This window comes from Oncorhynchus mykiss, chromosome 28 (assembly GCF_057628025.1).
Source record: "Oncorhynchus mykiss isolate SJ-2025 chromosome 28, ASM5762802v1, whole genome shotgun sequence".
Classification (NCBI taxonomy): domain Eukaryota; kingdom Metazoa; phylum Chordata; class Actinopteri; order Salmoniformes; family Salmonidae; genus Oncorhynchus; species Oncorhynchus mykiss.
This window is the reverse complement of record NC_143049.1, coordinates 17,575,814-17,592,500: the sequence shown is the minus strand read 5'-3', so window position 1 is coordinate 17,592,500 and position 16,687 is coordinate 17,575,814. Positions and strand designations below refer to the sequence as shown.

Below are 16,687 nucleotides of genomic sequence, written 5' to 3'. Positions count from 1 at the left end.
TGACGTCGCCGATCTCCGGGAACACGTCCTCGATGAGGGCCTTATCTCCGCTCAGCGTTATCCTCTCTCCCAGGTCGGGCGCCACGCGTACCACCAGGCACTCGCAGGGGCGTGACACCCTGGCCAGGTCGCGATCCTGGCGCCAGTGCTCCAGCTCGGCCAGCAAGGGCTGCAGCTGGAAGTACCGGGCCTCCTCGTACAGCAGGCTATAGTCCTGCATGGGGACAGCAAAGAGACCAGGTCAGGGCATGTTGACACAAGTGCAGCATCTCAATATAATTTCCCTGTTTGGGTGAAAGTGCATGGGTTCTCAACACCTCTACTTCTAAATCCCGATAGATGACTATTCATGAGGAAAGGAAGCTGGTTAAATCTCCTGAGACCCAGCCAAAGTGTGATCACTCAAACCACGGGGATTCTGGGTGTCCCATCCACCACAACAATTCACTGCATTACAAATACGCAGAGCAAGACTAGTCCCTATTCAACATCTAGGTCTACCACAAACCCCAACAAGGTCTTGTGGGGGGAGGGGGGGGGGGGGGGGGGGGGGGGGGGGGGTAGTATCTTGCCCAAAAGGCAGCGGGGCTTAATCACGCTTTCAAATGTTCTCAGACTCGGTCTCACATCTGAACGTCTGTCAGGGTGAATTTAGCCTGGGTCTGAACTTGGGCCTGTCTTTTGTCTTTGCTTATTTTAGCTGACATACTTCCCCTCTGATTGAGTGCCACTGTGTTTGGACAGTCCATCAGATAATGTCATTTGTTTTCTCTCGGGCCAAGTTTGTAATTAAGGGCTAAACGACACATAAAAAACAAAAAACAAACGGAATGCAAACGTGTCACATACAGTGAGGATCAGCGGCCCTCTTTTGGACAAGCACGGATGGCCAGTGCACGGCACACACAAATTTAGGGGTAAGCACTGTCATAAAGTCTACAGACACTAATGTGGCCAGCATGTTTGCTGGTTTTTAATTCATTTCACTAACATCCTTGAAGCGTCAATGGAGAGTACACCATATAATTCCCCCGGTGTTCAGGCTTGGCCACGCAAAAAAATTAAATAAATCAGCTTTTTGCACCAATGCTGACTAGAGCCATACACTCTATATACTAGCGCTCTGGGGTTTGACCAGATGATTGGATGCTACAGTGGAGGGGACAGTCAGACACTCACTTTGAAGTCGTCTGGGATGAGGAGCTTGGAAGTTCTGAGGAAGTTGAGGATGTAGCGGAACATGTGTCCGTCCCTGTCAATGAAGTAGTGCTGCTTCAGACTGTCCAACACAATGGGCTCTGTGCCATCAAAGAGACGGCCGATTCTAGAGAGAGGCACAAAGAAAACACAGAGAGAGAGAGAAACACAGAGAGCGATATGTTAACATATGTTTCCCAAGCCAATAAAGCCCTTGAATTGATGCCATCAAAAGGAACATAAAATTGGACATACCAATTCGGATCTGGCTATACTTGAATCAGTTATAGAACCCACTGCCCTTTTAAGGTTGTGAGGTCTGGGATCCGTTCACCAACCAAGAATTCACAAAATGGGACAAACACCAAATCGAGACTGCATGCAGAATTCTGCAAAAATGTCTGCAAAAATATGCTCGGTGAACAAACTAAAACACCAAATAATGCATACAGAGCAGAATTAGGCCGCTAATGATCAAAATCCAGAAAAGAGCCGTTAAAAATTCTACAACCACCTAAAAGGAAGCGATTCCCAAACCTTCCATAACAAAGCCATCACCTACAGAGAAATTAACCTGGAGAAGAGCCCCCTAAGCAAGCTGGTACTGGGGCTCTGTTCACAAACACAAACAGACCCCACAGAGCCCCAGGACAGCAACACAATTAGACCCAACCAAATCATGAGAAAACAAAAAAAGATAATTACTTGACACATTGGAAATAATATACAAAAAATAGAGCCAACAAAATGCTATTTCGCTTAAACAGAGAGTAGTGGCAGAATACTTGACCACTGTGCCTGACCCCAAATGAAGGAAAGCCTTAACTATGTACAGACTCAGTAAGCATAGCCTTGCTATTGAGAAAGGCCGCCCAAGGCAGACCTGGCTCTCAAGAGAAGACAGGCTATGTGCACACTGCCCGCAAAATGAGGTGGAAACTGAGCTGCACTTCCTAACCTCCTGCCAAATGTATGACCATTTAGACACACATATTTCGCTCAGATTACACAGACCCACAAATTCAATTTGGAAAACTCCCATGTCTATTGGGTGAAATACCACAGTGTGCAATCACAGCAGCAAGATTTGTGACCTGTTGCCACAAGAAAATTGTAGATATTTTCCCTTTTGTACTTTAACAATTTGCACATCATTACAACACTGTATAGAGACAATATAAAGTTTGATATGTCTATTATTTTGGAACTTTTGAGATTGTATTGTTTACTGTTAATTTTCATTTATTATCTATTTCACTTGCATTGGCAATGTAAACGCATGTTTCCCATGCCAATAAAGCCCTTCAATTGAAATGAGAGAGAGAGAGACAGATCAATATACATGCGACTTGGAACAAAATGCTTGATGATTCAATTCTAAGTTCCTAATCTAGCCTATGTTTAGATTATGATATTTTTTTCCCCTTCCATGCATGTTCAAAAAAATCATATGTTATGGGACCCAACAAACTGCTTCTATTCTTGAGTTGAGTTGTTGAGCAGATGACAGTACTGAGGACAGCGACTCTGTGCATCATGTGCTATGACTCACTGGATGTGGGTGAGCTCAGTGTTTGATTTCTTTCACGCCTTTGTTGAGTGATGCAGACATTACTCTGCTCCATGCACACAGACAGAGACAGTGTGAAAGAGAGAGACCGTGCGAGAGAGAGAGAGAACGAAAGAGAGAAACAGACAAAGACAGGTAGAGAGCGATAGAATCAGAGGGAAAGAGAAATGAAGCCGTATGGATGAGAGGAAAGAGGAGCTGTCCTATTGGTCTGATGGAGGGGTCAGGGCCAGCTGGTAGAGAGGAGCCTGAGGCGGGGTGGCGCCCGGCCCGGCCCCAGGCTGCAGCGTGGCCCTTTTGCCTCCAGATGGTTCCGTGCCCTTTACTGCTGCTGGGACATCTGTCAGAATTACTGAGCTGCTTTTGTCTGCAGTTTGGACTTTTGAGCCATGCAAATGCTTACTTCTCAAAATATCTCCGGGGCAGGTTTGAAAAAAGGAGGCCATTTTGTATTTGGTACAGTGGGGAAGTATTGCTATGATGGATTGTAATCACCGTATTGTAGAATAGCCTCAATAATCATACAAATTGAAACACTCAGTAATATCAAGCCCTGTGTTTTACATCCAGTCTTTCCCACCTCATTCATCCATTTGAGTGCTGCATCTTTGTGATTGGATGAACTTTGACATTTGTCCGGGCTGCACTGTCAGAGGTTGGCATTAAAGTAATTCGGCAGAACCTTTGTATAGTTTCAGCCAGCACTTTTGAAAGTGGTGTTCACGAGCCAAAGTTTGTGTACTGCGTCATCCATTTTGTATATGTTACGTCCCAAAATGATTATTATTATTTTAATTGCAATTCGTATGATACGTTAGGAATTTGTTGTGCTTAAGATCCCAGACGGCATCTTTAAGCAGTAAGAGAGTCAATGCAGATGAACACGGCTGAAATGAGGGGCTAGGCTATCATCTACATCATCATTTCCCTTTCAACCCTCAAATCATCCCAAACACCCTCTAGAACCACAAATGAACAACACAGATTTAAAAAACACTGTGGCACTGTGCACCAAAAGTGCTCAAACAAAGACATAGCTTTACTCTATTGTAATTGAGGAACTGTATCAATAGCAGAGCCGTCACATGCCTGGACTCTGGGTACTTGGTTAACGTGGCCAGACTGCTGGTGTACATGTGTCCGCCCACGTCGATGTGCACAGGGGCGTTGGACTTGGTGAGCTGGGCGGGTGTCGGGATGCCCTGGTTACTCAGGGGGGACGCTGGCGATCTGGTGATCATTGGCCTGGACATGCTGGAACGGTTATCCTGTCACAAACAAGTAGACAAATCATGTTAAATGATTAGCAATATGGTGGACAGCACAGATTGAATACACATTCAAAAGGATTTGTTCATAATATGTAAATGTATATTTTCTTCCATTGATAAATGTTGACAGAACAGCACAAACTCCAGTCAAAACGGTTACATTTACACCAAACAGGAAGTGTGTTAGTACACACCGGTTAAAAAGGATACATTTACACCAAACAGGAAGTGTGTTAGTACACACCGGTTAAAAAGGATACATTTTAAACTAAACCTGAAATGAAGAATTCATCATAGCAACATTGCAGGACTTTGATTGGCCAGACAATATTCTTGTCATCATTCTGAAAAAAAGTTAGTCAAATAGTTGGCCAAGGTCCAACACCCTCTGTTAAGTCAGGACTGGGATAATATACATATGTGTTACACTAACCTAGTATTTCCTGACCTTGACCTGAATGTTACCAAGCACAACATTCCATATCTGTTGGGCATAATCATCTTCCAAAATCAAATCAATTTGGAGCAGCAATCTCACACAGACTGTAAATGAGCAATAATCAGTCTAGATTTGAATAATGTAATAAGATTTAGAAATGTTCCCTGCTAACCCCAAAACACAATTAGCTGGCAATATCTCTAATGGCACACAGAACAAATTGAGTTTCCCAATCACAAGTTCAAGACCCTCCTCTGAGCCAATAAGAAAAAAAATACAGAACGTCTCTGCACAATATGCAAACATTGTCATTGGAGGGAGAAATGTAGATGTTCTAATTTGAATTAAGTAATAATGACCAAGAGATTTAGAACACCTTAAATTAAAACTTTAGATTACGTTTTAAATGACATTAGCTCTGCTTATCTGATTTTATCAACGTGGGGAAATGGATACAAAACATTTGCATTGATTCACACCAAATAAATCCAACAACTTCCACTGTTGGTGGCTAGGCAACCGACATAAAACAAAGCATCTACAGAGAGTATGCACAAGTGGAAGCGAATAGGACTAAATACATGTATGTTACCTGCGCTGACGATGAAGACACAGCATTATCATTCTGCTTTAGTGATACTGCAGGTAAGGGGTTGCTTCTTGAGTACATGAACGGAGCGTCCCCGCATTCCGCTCCTGTTCGCATTGAGATTCGTTTCAGGGACGCGTGTACTACGGACTCATCCACGGAATTGATTGGATGCGGGTGCTTTCTCGGTTTCTGAGGTGTTAAATCCATGATATCTGTTGCTTCCATTATCGAACCTGGCGCACTAAAAACAGGCTTCGAGCTGGAGATGCTGTCGGTTTCCACCTACAGACTCCGGAGAGGCGTGAAGGGCAGCAGCACACCATAAACAAGAGCGATGCTTCTGTGGCAGACAGTCAACTGTGCCGCTTTTGCAATGGTTGTTGGGATAAGTCAAAGCCCCCCGAAAGCATGTTCATCCTGTTGCCCCTGGGTTTTTAGGGTTGTCACTGTTATAAAGGAAGGTAGTCACATTTACCGCTGAATTTCGCGTCTGCTAAGGTGTATTCTATAAAGTGGACAACAGGTTGATCTTTGGACCACCCCAAAAGCGCAGCATATCCCAAAAAAATGACGCAGATCTGGATTTGCGCCCTGGCCTTTTCCCTTTCCATTCTTCGCCATCCTTTGTTTCCAGCTGCCTCTCAAACACTACCATGTAGCCTGAACATTACTTTTCCATTTAGCCTGCATCTGAAACTAAACCTTGTCCAGATGTCTGGCAACAACAGGTCCTTGGTAAAAAAAAACAAAGCTCAGTAACTATTGTAAACACTATAACAGTGCAGAGTATTCCGTGACTAACCAAAGTACATAATCAAAATGCAACATAGACCTCGTGTTTCGGTTCTAGATTAAACACACACACTAGCCCCCAGGGCATTGGCGACCCCGGATGAACGCTTAACCTTTCCCCGACCCTTTTAGTCTCCACAGCACACTGCCCATAGAGCAGTTTACGCACATAAAGCAGACACTTATACTATTGATGGCGTACGTACGCCCTCCGCTGACCTCAATCAAGCCATGAACTCTCTCAACCTTCAGCCTCTTATTAACCGTCGATCTACTCATGATGATACGTTTCTTTTTAAACGGCGTTTTTGTTGTTGCTTTACAACGCTTTGATATTTATTTACGTCATGAACAGCGACATAAAAGTTGAATACATTATTATTATTTGCCCAGAACAATGGGCTGTATTCAGGAGGGCTGTTAAGATTGTAGTGTAGATTTGATGAGCTAATTAAAAACAGTGACACCCACCCATTTTACATAAACTAGCTGGATACTGTTGCTCAATGTTATGGACACATTTCCACTTTGTTTTTTTGCAATGTGTCTGTTATGGTTATTTATTTAGCCTAATCTCTTTTCTTATTAACAGTTTTGCAGGTGCCCTTCCTAGTTCCTACCGGTACCTACCATCCACACACAGTCCAAAAGGTTCCTCCCTCTATAAAGCAGTATGGTCTTAGCCCATACCAGAAATATGCAGACTTCAAAGTCCCTTCTAGATCTAATCTAATGGCATATCAGAGATCCACAGGCAATTATTTTTTATCTTTCAAAAAGCAGAAAGGGAGTATATATTCCTATCCAACATTTTCCATAACAGCACTGCAAAAAGATCATAATACACACCATAAGATGGTAGCATTAAATCCACAACATCTGACCCCTCATTGTAGTTGTTTACCAAACAGAATCCAAACTACATGAAGTATTGACACACACTATACTCTCCTGGGTTATTTTCCTATAACGTTCAGGAAATCCAATCCACTCATTTTAAAAATCAGTATTTTAAAAATAATTTAATTAAAAACAACCACAACTAGCCTTAAAACATCCATGTTTTTACTTCTCAGTTTTGGCAGTGTGGGTTTCACACCTAGATACCCAATTAGCAATTAAGCCTGCCTTTGAGTGCAGGCCTAGACTGTGGTGTGTGATCCTGCCCTGATTTGCATGCAGTTCGTTTGTGCACAGGCTGATAAGCGCAGGCAGCCGTACATAGTTTTAAAATTCAACTCCAGAATCCCTCTCGCAGAAGGCAGAGGGGCCCGCGGGGCGAACAGAGAGGGAGAAATCACACGGCTGCTCTTCAAAAGGGAAACCTGTGTACAGCAGCCGGCAAAGTGCGTGGGATCATACTCAGAATGCAGGTAATTTGTTCCCTGACTAATTTGTAGAAGATGGTATGTGTAGAAAGTTCTGAAAACCAGCTCGCTGGAATTGGCTGTCCTCAAAGCCTTGCCATCATGAAGGTGGATGGAATGGAGAATCTGCTTCGAAGAATCATGAAAAATGTGTGTGTGTGTGTGCGCATGTCATGGAGCGAGAGAGGAGAAAAAGAGAATGGGATTCAGTACATGTAGCACAACCATTTCACCCCAACTCCAATTAAAACCATTTCCTGTGGATTCTTTTTCAGGTTGACTACTCCTACTTTCAAACAGCAGGAGAACACTTCAACTCTTACAGTTAACATCTAAACGGCACAGACCAGGACACCCAGGTGGTAAGATCATCAGTAGAACCTGACAACTAACACTGCAAGGGCATCGCAAGAACGCCAACATAAAGGGTCTTAAAATAGGGTGTTGGGCCACAACGAGCCAGAACAACTTTAATGCACCTTGGTAGAGTCTACAAGTGTTGAACTCTATTGTAGGGATGCGACACCATTATTCTGGGAAATTTGATCATTTGGTGTTTTGTTCATTGATAACGCCGTCTCAGGCACCTCTCCAGAATCTCCCATAAGTGTCCAATTGGGTTGAGATCTGGTGACAGATGACAATGGCATATGGTTTACATTGTTTTAATGCTGATCAAACCATTCAGTGACTACTCATGCCCTGTGGATGGGGCATAGCCATGGCAGCCAAAATAATGGCCTGCCCAGCATTTTTATACATAACACTAAGCATGATGGGATGTTAATTGCTTAATTAACTCAGGAACTACACCCGTAGTCAATAGACTCTCATTTACTCAATTGTTTCCATTATTTTGGCAGTTACCTGTACGTGTGGACTGATATACTACATCCCATTCTCTTCATCTTTTTTCCTTTCAGAACTCCTGCAAGTCAGTCTTCCCACCTGTTGCCCTTTTGAATAATGTAGGCCAACCACATTGCTGTGTGGATACAAAACAAATGCTCTACCATTTGTTAGTGGTTCAGTGTTCCCGTGCTACTCAAGTTTAGCGTGTTCTTGCATATTTAAGTCTAAACAAATAGTTCCGTCTCAACTGACTTCCATGTTTATCCTAGTCTGGTGTAAATGTGGTGACCAAATCCACACCATGTTGAAACAAATCTGGAGTTGGACTGCACTCAGTTTCTGTGTTTAGTTTAACAAATATTTGACATGATTTTTTGTTCACACAGACAGTTGCATGCACAAGTAAGCATTATGGTAGGAATCTTAACAGCAAACTATGTCCAGATGAAGAGTCCACTGTTTTAATCATCCAAAAATTGTTTAAGGTTTGGAGATACTATAATGTGTGACTAATGACACACACACACACACACACACACACACACACACACGTGAAGCACATTGAGCAATGGTGCCCTTTTACGCACAGATGCGAATGTTGCTCGTCATAACAGCGCCCTCCAGTGAATGCTCCTAGAGCCACGCATTTCACTCAAGTAGGGAATAGGATTAATTAAAATGTTAACGTGTGCGCGTTTTACTTTTTGGAATTAAAAGGGTGGAAATATACCACCAGCAGCCTGTAAACAGTTAGATTTTGATTGAGAAATGACAAGTTCAAAAAGTTGCAGTGTTCATAGCCATTGTGGCCACATCCTGATGCGCAACCATATATCTCGCTAGTAATGTGTTAACCATTGTGGATGAATATCATTCCCAAAATTCGAATTTGTAAACTCATACTAACCATATATATCATGTTTTGTCTCCATAACATCACAGCTACAAAGATGCAAACATAGATCCAGACTTCCGCCAGGGAGTATCTAAATATTTGCAGTGGCACCTCTGTACCGTGGAATTCCCTGCGCACGGGTATAGGTCAGCCCCGCAAGAGATCTATGGGAAGCAAAAGGAAGATACTGTAGCCTGCATTGTCTCTTGGTTTACATAGATATGGTTCTCGTTACAAAACGACGCCAAATACAAATGCATTATTCACAGAATTTGCATTGACGTGTGTAAAATAGGTACCTCCTGTCTTACAAAATAAAAACCCTCCGGCAAAATTGCTCCACAATGGCGTCTTTCATTAGCCAGATCTGGGGCACTCAGGAAATGAAACTGGTTTAGGACAAGCGAAGAGGCTTTTTCTATCGAAATGCCTAAACTCAGTTTGTGTGACACGATGTCCGACGGGGAAAACGGCGACGATGTGTTCGGGCTGAAACAATGCGCCAGGAGCAAATTCACACGGACCGATAGCTATGGTGTTTTCTGAACAAAGGTCGTAAAATTCGGTGAAAATACAAATAGAAACTAAGTCATTCGCCGGCAGGTACAGAAAAATAGTTGTTTTACACCTAACAATATCCAGGAAGTGGTTAAGTGTTACTGTGGCGCTCATCGCCTGGCACATGCGTAAAAGCGGCTGCGCCTTGAAAGTCCCAGTCAAACCAGCCTCGGAAATAATAGCAAACCCAATAAATATCCGCTTACCTGAAACATGGATGGGCATAAAGTATATTTGAGAATCCTTTCCCCCAGATTTCGCCTGCGATCTGCTTCCCTTCCTACACCAGTGAGAAATGCAATAGCTTGGCTAAGGTAGACAGAACAAAATACAGAGAATACTTGCTCCAGGGCTCCAAACCCCTCAAGGCAAAGATCAGAATACAATTAGCTCATGTCTCTACCCCAGTCTAAACCAATCTGCAGAGTAAAACTCCTTGCAAAAAAACATCACTACAACAGTGCGTCGGCCTTTATGGAACATTTATTTTATATTTCTTCATAAAATCGCGAAGAAAAAAAAAAATCATGCATTTTTTTTTTCGACATACAACATCCTAACGCCTGTCTCAAACTTCCATATTGGCTTCCTCTCGCACAGCAAAGCTGATTTTAATCGTTATGATTAGTTTTGATGTAACGTTCCCGCAGGCGATTTCTGCAAATGGACGGAGTGTTTCTTTGCCAGGAAGGAAAAGCAGCAGATGGTGATAATTATATAGATTGTTGGTTGTCTTCTGAACATTTTATTTTTTAACGTGTATTTGTTTTAATGTTCTGGAGCTTGAACATAAATGGTCACAACGTCAAACAACTTGATTTACAATCAACTTTAATCAATGGATTAATTCTAATGGTAAATCGACCCCCCTTTGGCCAACTTCCCAACCTACATAGTTATATAAATAAGCACTTGCAGCCTTGTCCCAATCAAGTCTGAATCAGCGCCTGGGGCTTATGCACGAGCTCATTTCAAATGTTCAACCATGCATCATTTCAGGGCCCGGTTTCCCAAAAGCATTTTAAGTTAATCGTTAGAACCATATATCCGGATGAATTTAGCCTTAAAATGCTTTTGAAAAACCGAGCCCTGGAATGTTGAAGCTTTTAATTTCAAACGGTGGCATATTGACAGCTAAGATTAAGTTCTAAATTATTCTATTCATTGATTTATACATAATGCAAAATATACATATTTGTGTTACCTGGTTGTACAGTCATTTTAAGGATGTCCATATATTTTACATGGCTTTTCACTCTAACAGAGCCACATGCCTGATAAGTTCAACAGTGCACCTGTTCATTTGTCTCCATGTACTGCTGTTGAACACACAAACCCTCCTGTTACAAATAAGCACAAGAACAACATTTAGAAATGCTTCCATCCTCTCTTTCGCCACCTGCTGTTAAAAGCACTAGCTGCTCTGAATTGGGAATAAAGAGCGCTTACATCCATGCAAATCTATAGAGTACCACAGTAGGAGTCATAATACCCATAAAACCTAGCGGTCAAACGGAAATGGTTCCAATTATTTTCCCACAGGGAATTTTAGAAAGACTTCAAATAAGGGCTGTGTTTACCCTGGCGTGACGTGTTGATAACCGTGTAAATCTCTCTAGGACAAGGCGACTTATCAATATTCGCCTGTGCTAATTAGCTGCTAACGTGCCTATCATAAAGAACTAAAAATGCCACGATGATCTGGACAAGACTGCCGAACCGAGGCAAAGGTAATAATCTCTGGATTAACTATCTGTTAGCTAAATGTAGTAATGAATAAATAAATACAAATTTTAAATGGACAATTCTGTTACCTGTATTGTGCAGGTTTTACAGTGACACAGTACCTGTTAGCAAAGGTATCAGCTAGGAATGGCATGCAGGGATTTGTAGTTTTGCATGATGTCTACTTTGATGCTAATTAACATTTTCAAATCTGAAAGTAAATAGAGCCGAAGATATTGATAAATGACCTTGTCTGGGAGAGATTTGGTTATCAAAACATCCCGCCAGGATAAGCCTACACGAAACACAGCCCTTATTTGAAGTGTTTCTAAAATCCACTATGGGAAAAATGAATGGTGGGAAAATTATTGGAACCATTTCCCTGTTTGACCACTAGGTTTTATGGGTATTATGACACCTTTACTAGGGGGCTCTATTCACCTTCACAGGTTTCAAATAATATGCATTAATTGATACATAATGTCAACTGCTGTGTATGTCCTTCCTGAACTAAGCCATTCGAAACACTAACACTACAGAGAAGATGGTTGCATTTGTGTAACAAGTGAGTGACTCATGGATACAAATCATATGAATAGTGATTGTTTGAAGATAGCGGTTTAGGCAGTTACCTTTTCAGTTTCCCATATACTCAAACATGCTAGATGTGGTCATCATACCATGGTCTGTGTGGACAAACAAAGAATGTAGGAAACAAGAGAACCACAGTATCCAGGATGGAGTAGGCCTGTGCAGATAATTTGATGTACTCCATGTCACTCATAGTTTGGCCCCTTGTAACCATCCCCTCTGGCTGAGGCTGTATCGGGCAAATGACCAACCGTAGCAAATTGGCCACTGACCAACTCTGAAAGTCCAAGATCTAAAGAGTGTTCGTCTGCCCATTGCATCCTAAAGAGATCATCACGCTTTCGAGGAACGGCCAGGGCCAGCCATTCTTATCTCATCCAGAGCACAGTTTTTTTTTGTTTTTATTTTTAGCTTTCCACTTTTTGACCAACGGGTCCCAGGGGAAAACAAGCATAGGACTAAAGTGTTACAATGGAGTTATTTGCCCTGGAGGTTGCCGGCTGGCGCACAAACGCAAAGCCTTGCATTTTCTATTTCCTCCATCCTCCTGCACTTTTTATTTATACATATTATTTTCTATCTTTGCAATCAGGCTGACAAACTGTAGCAAAACTGAGAGCACCCAAGGCCTCGAAATCTCATACGTTTCCCATTTTCCACACAAATGGAGCCAAGTCACAATGCGGCCCTCCGAATTCAGTATTAAAGATATACATTAGATGTTGTAGAAACGAAAACCAGCTCGCCAATGGTGATTTTTTTGAATACTCTTGCTTGGTGTTCGGGGGCCAGAAACCATTCCATTGTTCTAATACTCTGGTTGTGGGGTATGTTTTACTTGGAAAAGAACCTAGCTGCTGCAACAGCGGGAGAGCCCTGTCAAAGCTATATTTTGGTGGACAAATTAGTGAAATAGCTTGCAGATGTTATTTCGCCCCAAACAAACCTAGCCTGGCAACAGTGCCTGATGACATCATGCCTAAGGTTATACATGCATGCCCTGTATGGAGGCTTGAGTTACTTTCCAACTCTCTGGAAAACAGTCAACTGAGCCACAGTTATACAAAGCCATGGTTTCTTTGTCTGTATTCATTTTATCTCACAAAGACTATATCACTTGTTCCCTTTTTGAGGAAGATGGCACTCTTTTTTTTATTGGTCTAGTTCTTTCCAAAATATATTTATCCTCCTGTCTAAACTTTGAGTTTTCAATTGCTGAATTCCTCATAGCTTCTGAATGTGTCATCAGTGAGAAGTGAATTTGTTCTTCTTGAATCTTTAGGTCAGACTAGTGCGTACTGGTGGCTTGATCTCCCTTTCCCTCAGTCAGTATGCCCATGGCTCTTTCATTCTACGACAATACACTTTGATTTGATTTCGCCAGCTCTCCCCATAGTTCTAATGAACTCAATCAAACAGTGGCCACAGCTATCCTCATTCAGAACATACTGAGAGATCTTTCTGTGATGTAGCCTCAGACCACGTTAATGACTCTTGCTGTGCACACCACACCCCTGTAATGGCCCGTGGTTATGTAAGGGAGTGGGCTGGATAGGGAGAGGGTTGCAATTGTTCCTGAATCTGACTCAATCTGCCCTACGGCCATGTATAGTTTGGGGCTGCCTGCAGTTTATCATCAAATAGTATTTTTGGCACTGGGACATATAACTTTTAAGGAAGGCTCTGTTGCAACTAGCTTGTTTTGGTAAAGTGTACTGTGGAGTTGTCGTATGTTGGGCTTGGTATCATCAAGGTACTGTACCTAAAATGAAGAACCTATTGACATGACTTGCATCTGCATGAAAATGTTCTCTTTTGTTTAGCCTTCATGACGGTTTCGATGGTGGAATATACCAGGAGTATCCTAGTAAATGATAACACATAGCAGCAAACCCTCACACAATGTGGCTCTCCGATGGTAGACAGGAGTGGTCCTATTCAGTCTGTTTGAGCACCGATCTTCACTAATACTCTGATCACAGCGACATACATCCATCCAGTTCTTCCCATCCCAAACCCAGCCATACAGCCAGCCCACCCACAGTGGACAGAAGAGGTAATGACAATGCAGTAAGAGGAAGAGAGGAGAGACAAGAGGAGGAGGGGGTTTGGTTGGGTAATGCTGGGAGGCTCTAATAAAATGTAATCCTATTACATGGTTCCCACTAGAGGGCAACAATAATAAAGGTTTTCCTAATAACATGGCAGTGCAGGCCAGACCCAAATGGAAACAGGTCCTCCGGTGAAGTCCCATAGTCCTACATATATCCTCTCATTAGCTACATGGCTGATGGGCCACGTTACACCTCCGAGGCCTCCGCGATATGGCTGTCGTGATGGCAATGTAAGAGTTAAGCCAAACAAATGTGTTTCATCAAACTAGAGTTTGGGTTGTTCTGCATAGAAGGAAGGGGGATGAAGGAGGGAGGGAGGGATAGGGAGTGAGGGAATGTGGGGTTGGGAACTGAGAGAAACCGAGCCCTGAGGAAACCAATCAGAGATTCTCCACCCTCTTCCTGTCGCTAAGCCACTGGGGTCTCAGGTGTGCACTACACAGGCTAATAGCGCTTAAACTTGATTGTTTGTCTTATGGTGTAGTCTTGGTTTTGTAAATTAGCATTTAGAAAAAAATGTAAATCCAAATCAATGACAAACAAAATTGCAATGCGCAACAACAGCAGGCATAACAGTCCAATGATGAAGATGGCAACTCTCGTTATGATCATTCTGTAACTTGCTGTATGAGCTACAGATAAACATGAGGTGCACTCTCTCTCCTAGATATGTGAGGTGGACTCTTTATCCTAGAAACCGGTATCCTAGAATGGCTGACACTGGTAGAACTTGGTCAATTCTGCAGCCAACGTTAACTAAAAATGGCCAATTGTGTGTTCAAAAGCTAATTTTGGCGTTATTTGACAAATGTGATAAATGCCAAATGCACTCAGTCTCCCAGCATTATCATGCAAATGCAGCAAAATATTTATCCGAAGCGACAAGGTGAGTGAGGATATCAATCATATTCTCCAGACAGATTGAGTTATTAAGTGAGCTAGTGTAGCAGTATTATGAAACTCAGAATAACAAAGGGTTATTTATATGTGTTGCTGTTTGTGTGTGTGTGTGTGTATATGTCAGACAGAGAATCAGACAGAGAGGGGGAAAGAAAGTGATGGAGAGAAAGAGGGAGAGAAGAAGAGTGTGTCGCATTCCTTCCTGTTCCTGTACCACCCTCCAACCCCAGAGCTGCAGACTCAAGGCGGTTTCGAGAATCAAACAATTTCACGCAGCTACTGGAGGAGGAAATGAACTGAGCCCAGAGCAATAATGCAATTATACAAATGTTATTACAGACTCGCCTGCTACTGTCCTACTTTAATTCAAATTTGGGAACTCCAGGCAGCGCTGGTGGCAGAGACCTTCCTGAATAAATCAACATTAGCTTACTTCTAAATTATTAAGGAAGTGGGAGACTTTCTTGTTTATAGTATGAATTATGAAACAAGTGTTTTACGCTGTTTTTCTTCATGAATCCCCAAATATTAATTGCTAATGATCTTTAAGGTGTGTGTTTTATCTCTGTGCCCCCCTAAGTTGTATCGGCTGCTGAGAGGCATTTTGCATCAGAAGCTTTAAGTTTTGAAGATTCTACATACAGTAAATGTGAGGAATGTTAGATTAGGAAATTAATTAAAGATAATGCCTGAGATAATGCCTTTCCTTCTTGTATAATATGCATGATGTGCTTTATTGGTTCTGTATAGCACAAATAAACCTCTTTCAGTTTGGTGAACTGTAGGACAAATATGTTTTGGTGCATTTTCACAAATGTGTTAAATTTTTACGCAATTTTTCGGACATTGTTGTTGATGGTTATTTAACAATGCCTATCAGCCTTATAGACAAATAACGTTGATAAAAGCCTTGTCCAGGCCACCCTTGCCATTTCAAATAGGCATCAATATGAAATAAATTAAAATACATTTTGCCTAACATAAGACTTTAGTTTTTTTGGAAGAACCATCATCTTAAATGAAATCTTGCTGGTGGCTCATTAGGGATTTCATCACCTGAGCAGCTGAGTAGAAGCACAAACCCATTATTCAATGTCACTTTATGTATACTGAACAAAAATATCAACTCAACATGAAAAGTGTTGGTTCCATGTTTCATGAGCTGAAGTAAAAGATCCCAGAAATGTTCCACACGCATAAAGCTTTCTCTCAAAATGTTGTGCACAAATTTGTTCACATGCCGGTTAGTGAGCATTTCTCCTTTGCCAAGATAATCCATCCACCTGACAGGTATGGCATATCAAGAAGCTGATTAAACATCACGATTATTACACAGGTGCAGCTTGTGCAGGGGACAATAACAGGCCACTCTAAAATGTGCAGTTTTGTCACACAACACAATGCCACAGATGTCTCAAGTTTTGAGGGAGCGTGCACTTGGCATGCTGACTGCAGGAATGTCCACCAGAGACTTTAAGGTTAATTTCTCTACCTTAAGCTGCCTCCAACGTCGTTTTAGAGAATTTGGCGGTACGTCCAACAGGCCTCACAACCGCAGACCACATGTAACCATGCCAGCCCAGGACCTCCACATCTGGCTTCTTCACCTGCGGGATCGTATGAGACCAGCCACCCGGACAGCTGATGAATTTCTGCACAAACTGTCAAACCGTCTCGGGGAAGCCCATCTGCATGCTCGTCATCCTCAACAGGATCTTGACCTGACTGCAGTTTGGCGTCGTGACCGACTTCAGTGGGAAAATGCTCACATTCGATGGCCACTGGCATGCTGGATAAGTGTGCTCTTCACTGATGAATCCCGGT

At 42.3% G+C, this 16,687-nt stretch overlaps 1 protein-coding gene and 1 long non-coding RNA gene across 7 annotated transcripts in view; one reads left to right on the top strand and one right to left on the bottom strand.

The window, feature by feature from the left end:
* Positions 1-10,826, bottom strand: part of LOC110508640 (BTB/POZ domain-containing protein KCTD1) — a 15,468-nt gene extending 4,642 nt beyond the window's left edge. The window contains exons 1-5 of one of the 6 annotated variants that reach the window (XM_021589305.3): positions 9,740-10,197; positions 8,988-9,139; positions 3,857-4,035; positions 1,180-1,324; positions 1-214 (exon numbers count right to left, since the gene is read on the bottom strand). The exon at positions 1-214 is cut by the window's left edge and continues 92 nt beyond it. In XM_021589305.3, coding sequence (XP_021444980.1) covers positions 1-214; positions 1,180-1,324; positions 3,857-4,035; positions 8,988-9,017 — 568 coding nt within the window. In that variant the 5' untranslated portion in view covers positions 9,018-9,139; positions 9,740-10,197. Of the gene's footprint in view, positions 215-1,179; positions 1,325-3,856; positions 4,036-5,069; positions 6,020-8,987; positions 9,151-9,274; positions 9,674-9,739; positions 10,219-10,737 lie in introns of those variants that run through there. The other 5 variants (XM_021589306.3, XM_021589308.3, XM_021589307.3 and 2 more) reach the window with 5 other exon arrangements.
* LOC110508642 (uncharacterized) lies at positions 7,119-15,561 on the top strand. The gene is made up of 3 exons (XR_002471338.3): positions 7,119-7,234; positions 7,504-7,590; positions 14,988-15,561. It is a non-coding gene; the product is annotated as an uncharacterized LOC110508642 (long non-coding RNA).
* The last annotated feature ends 1,126 nt before the right edge of the window (positions 15,562-16,687 follow it).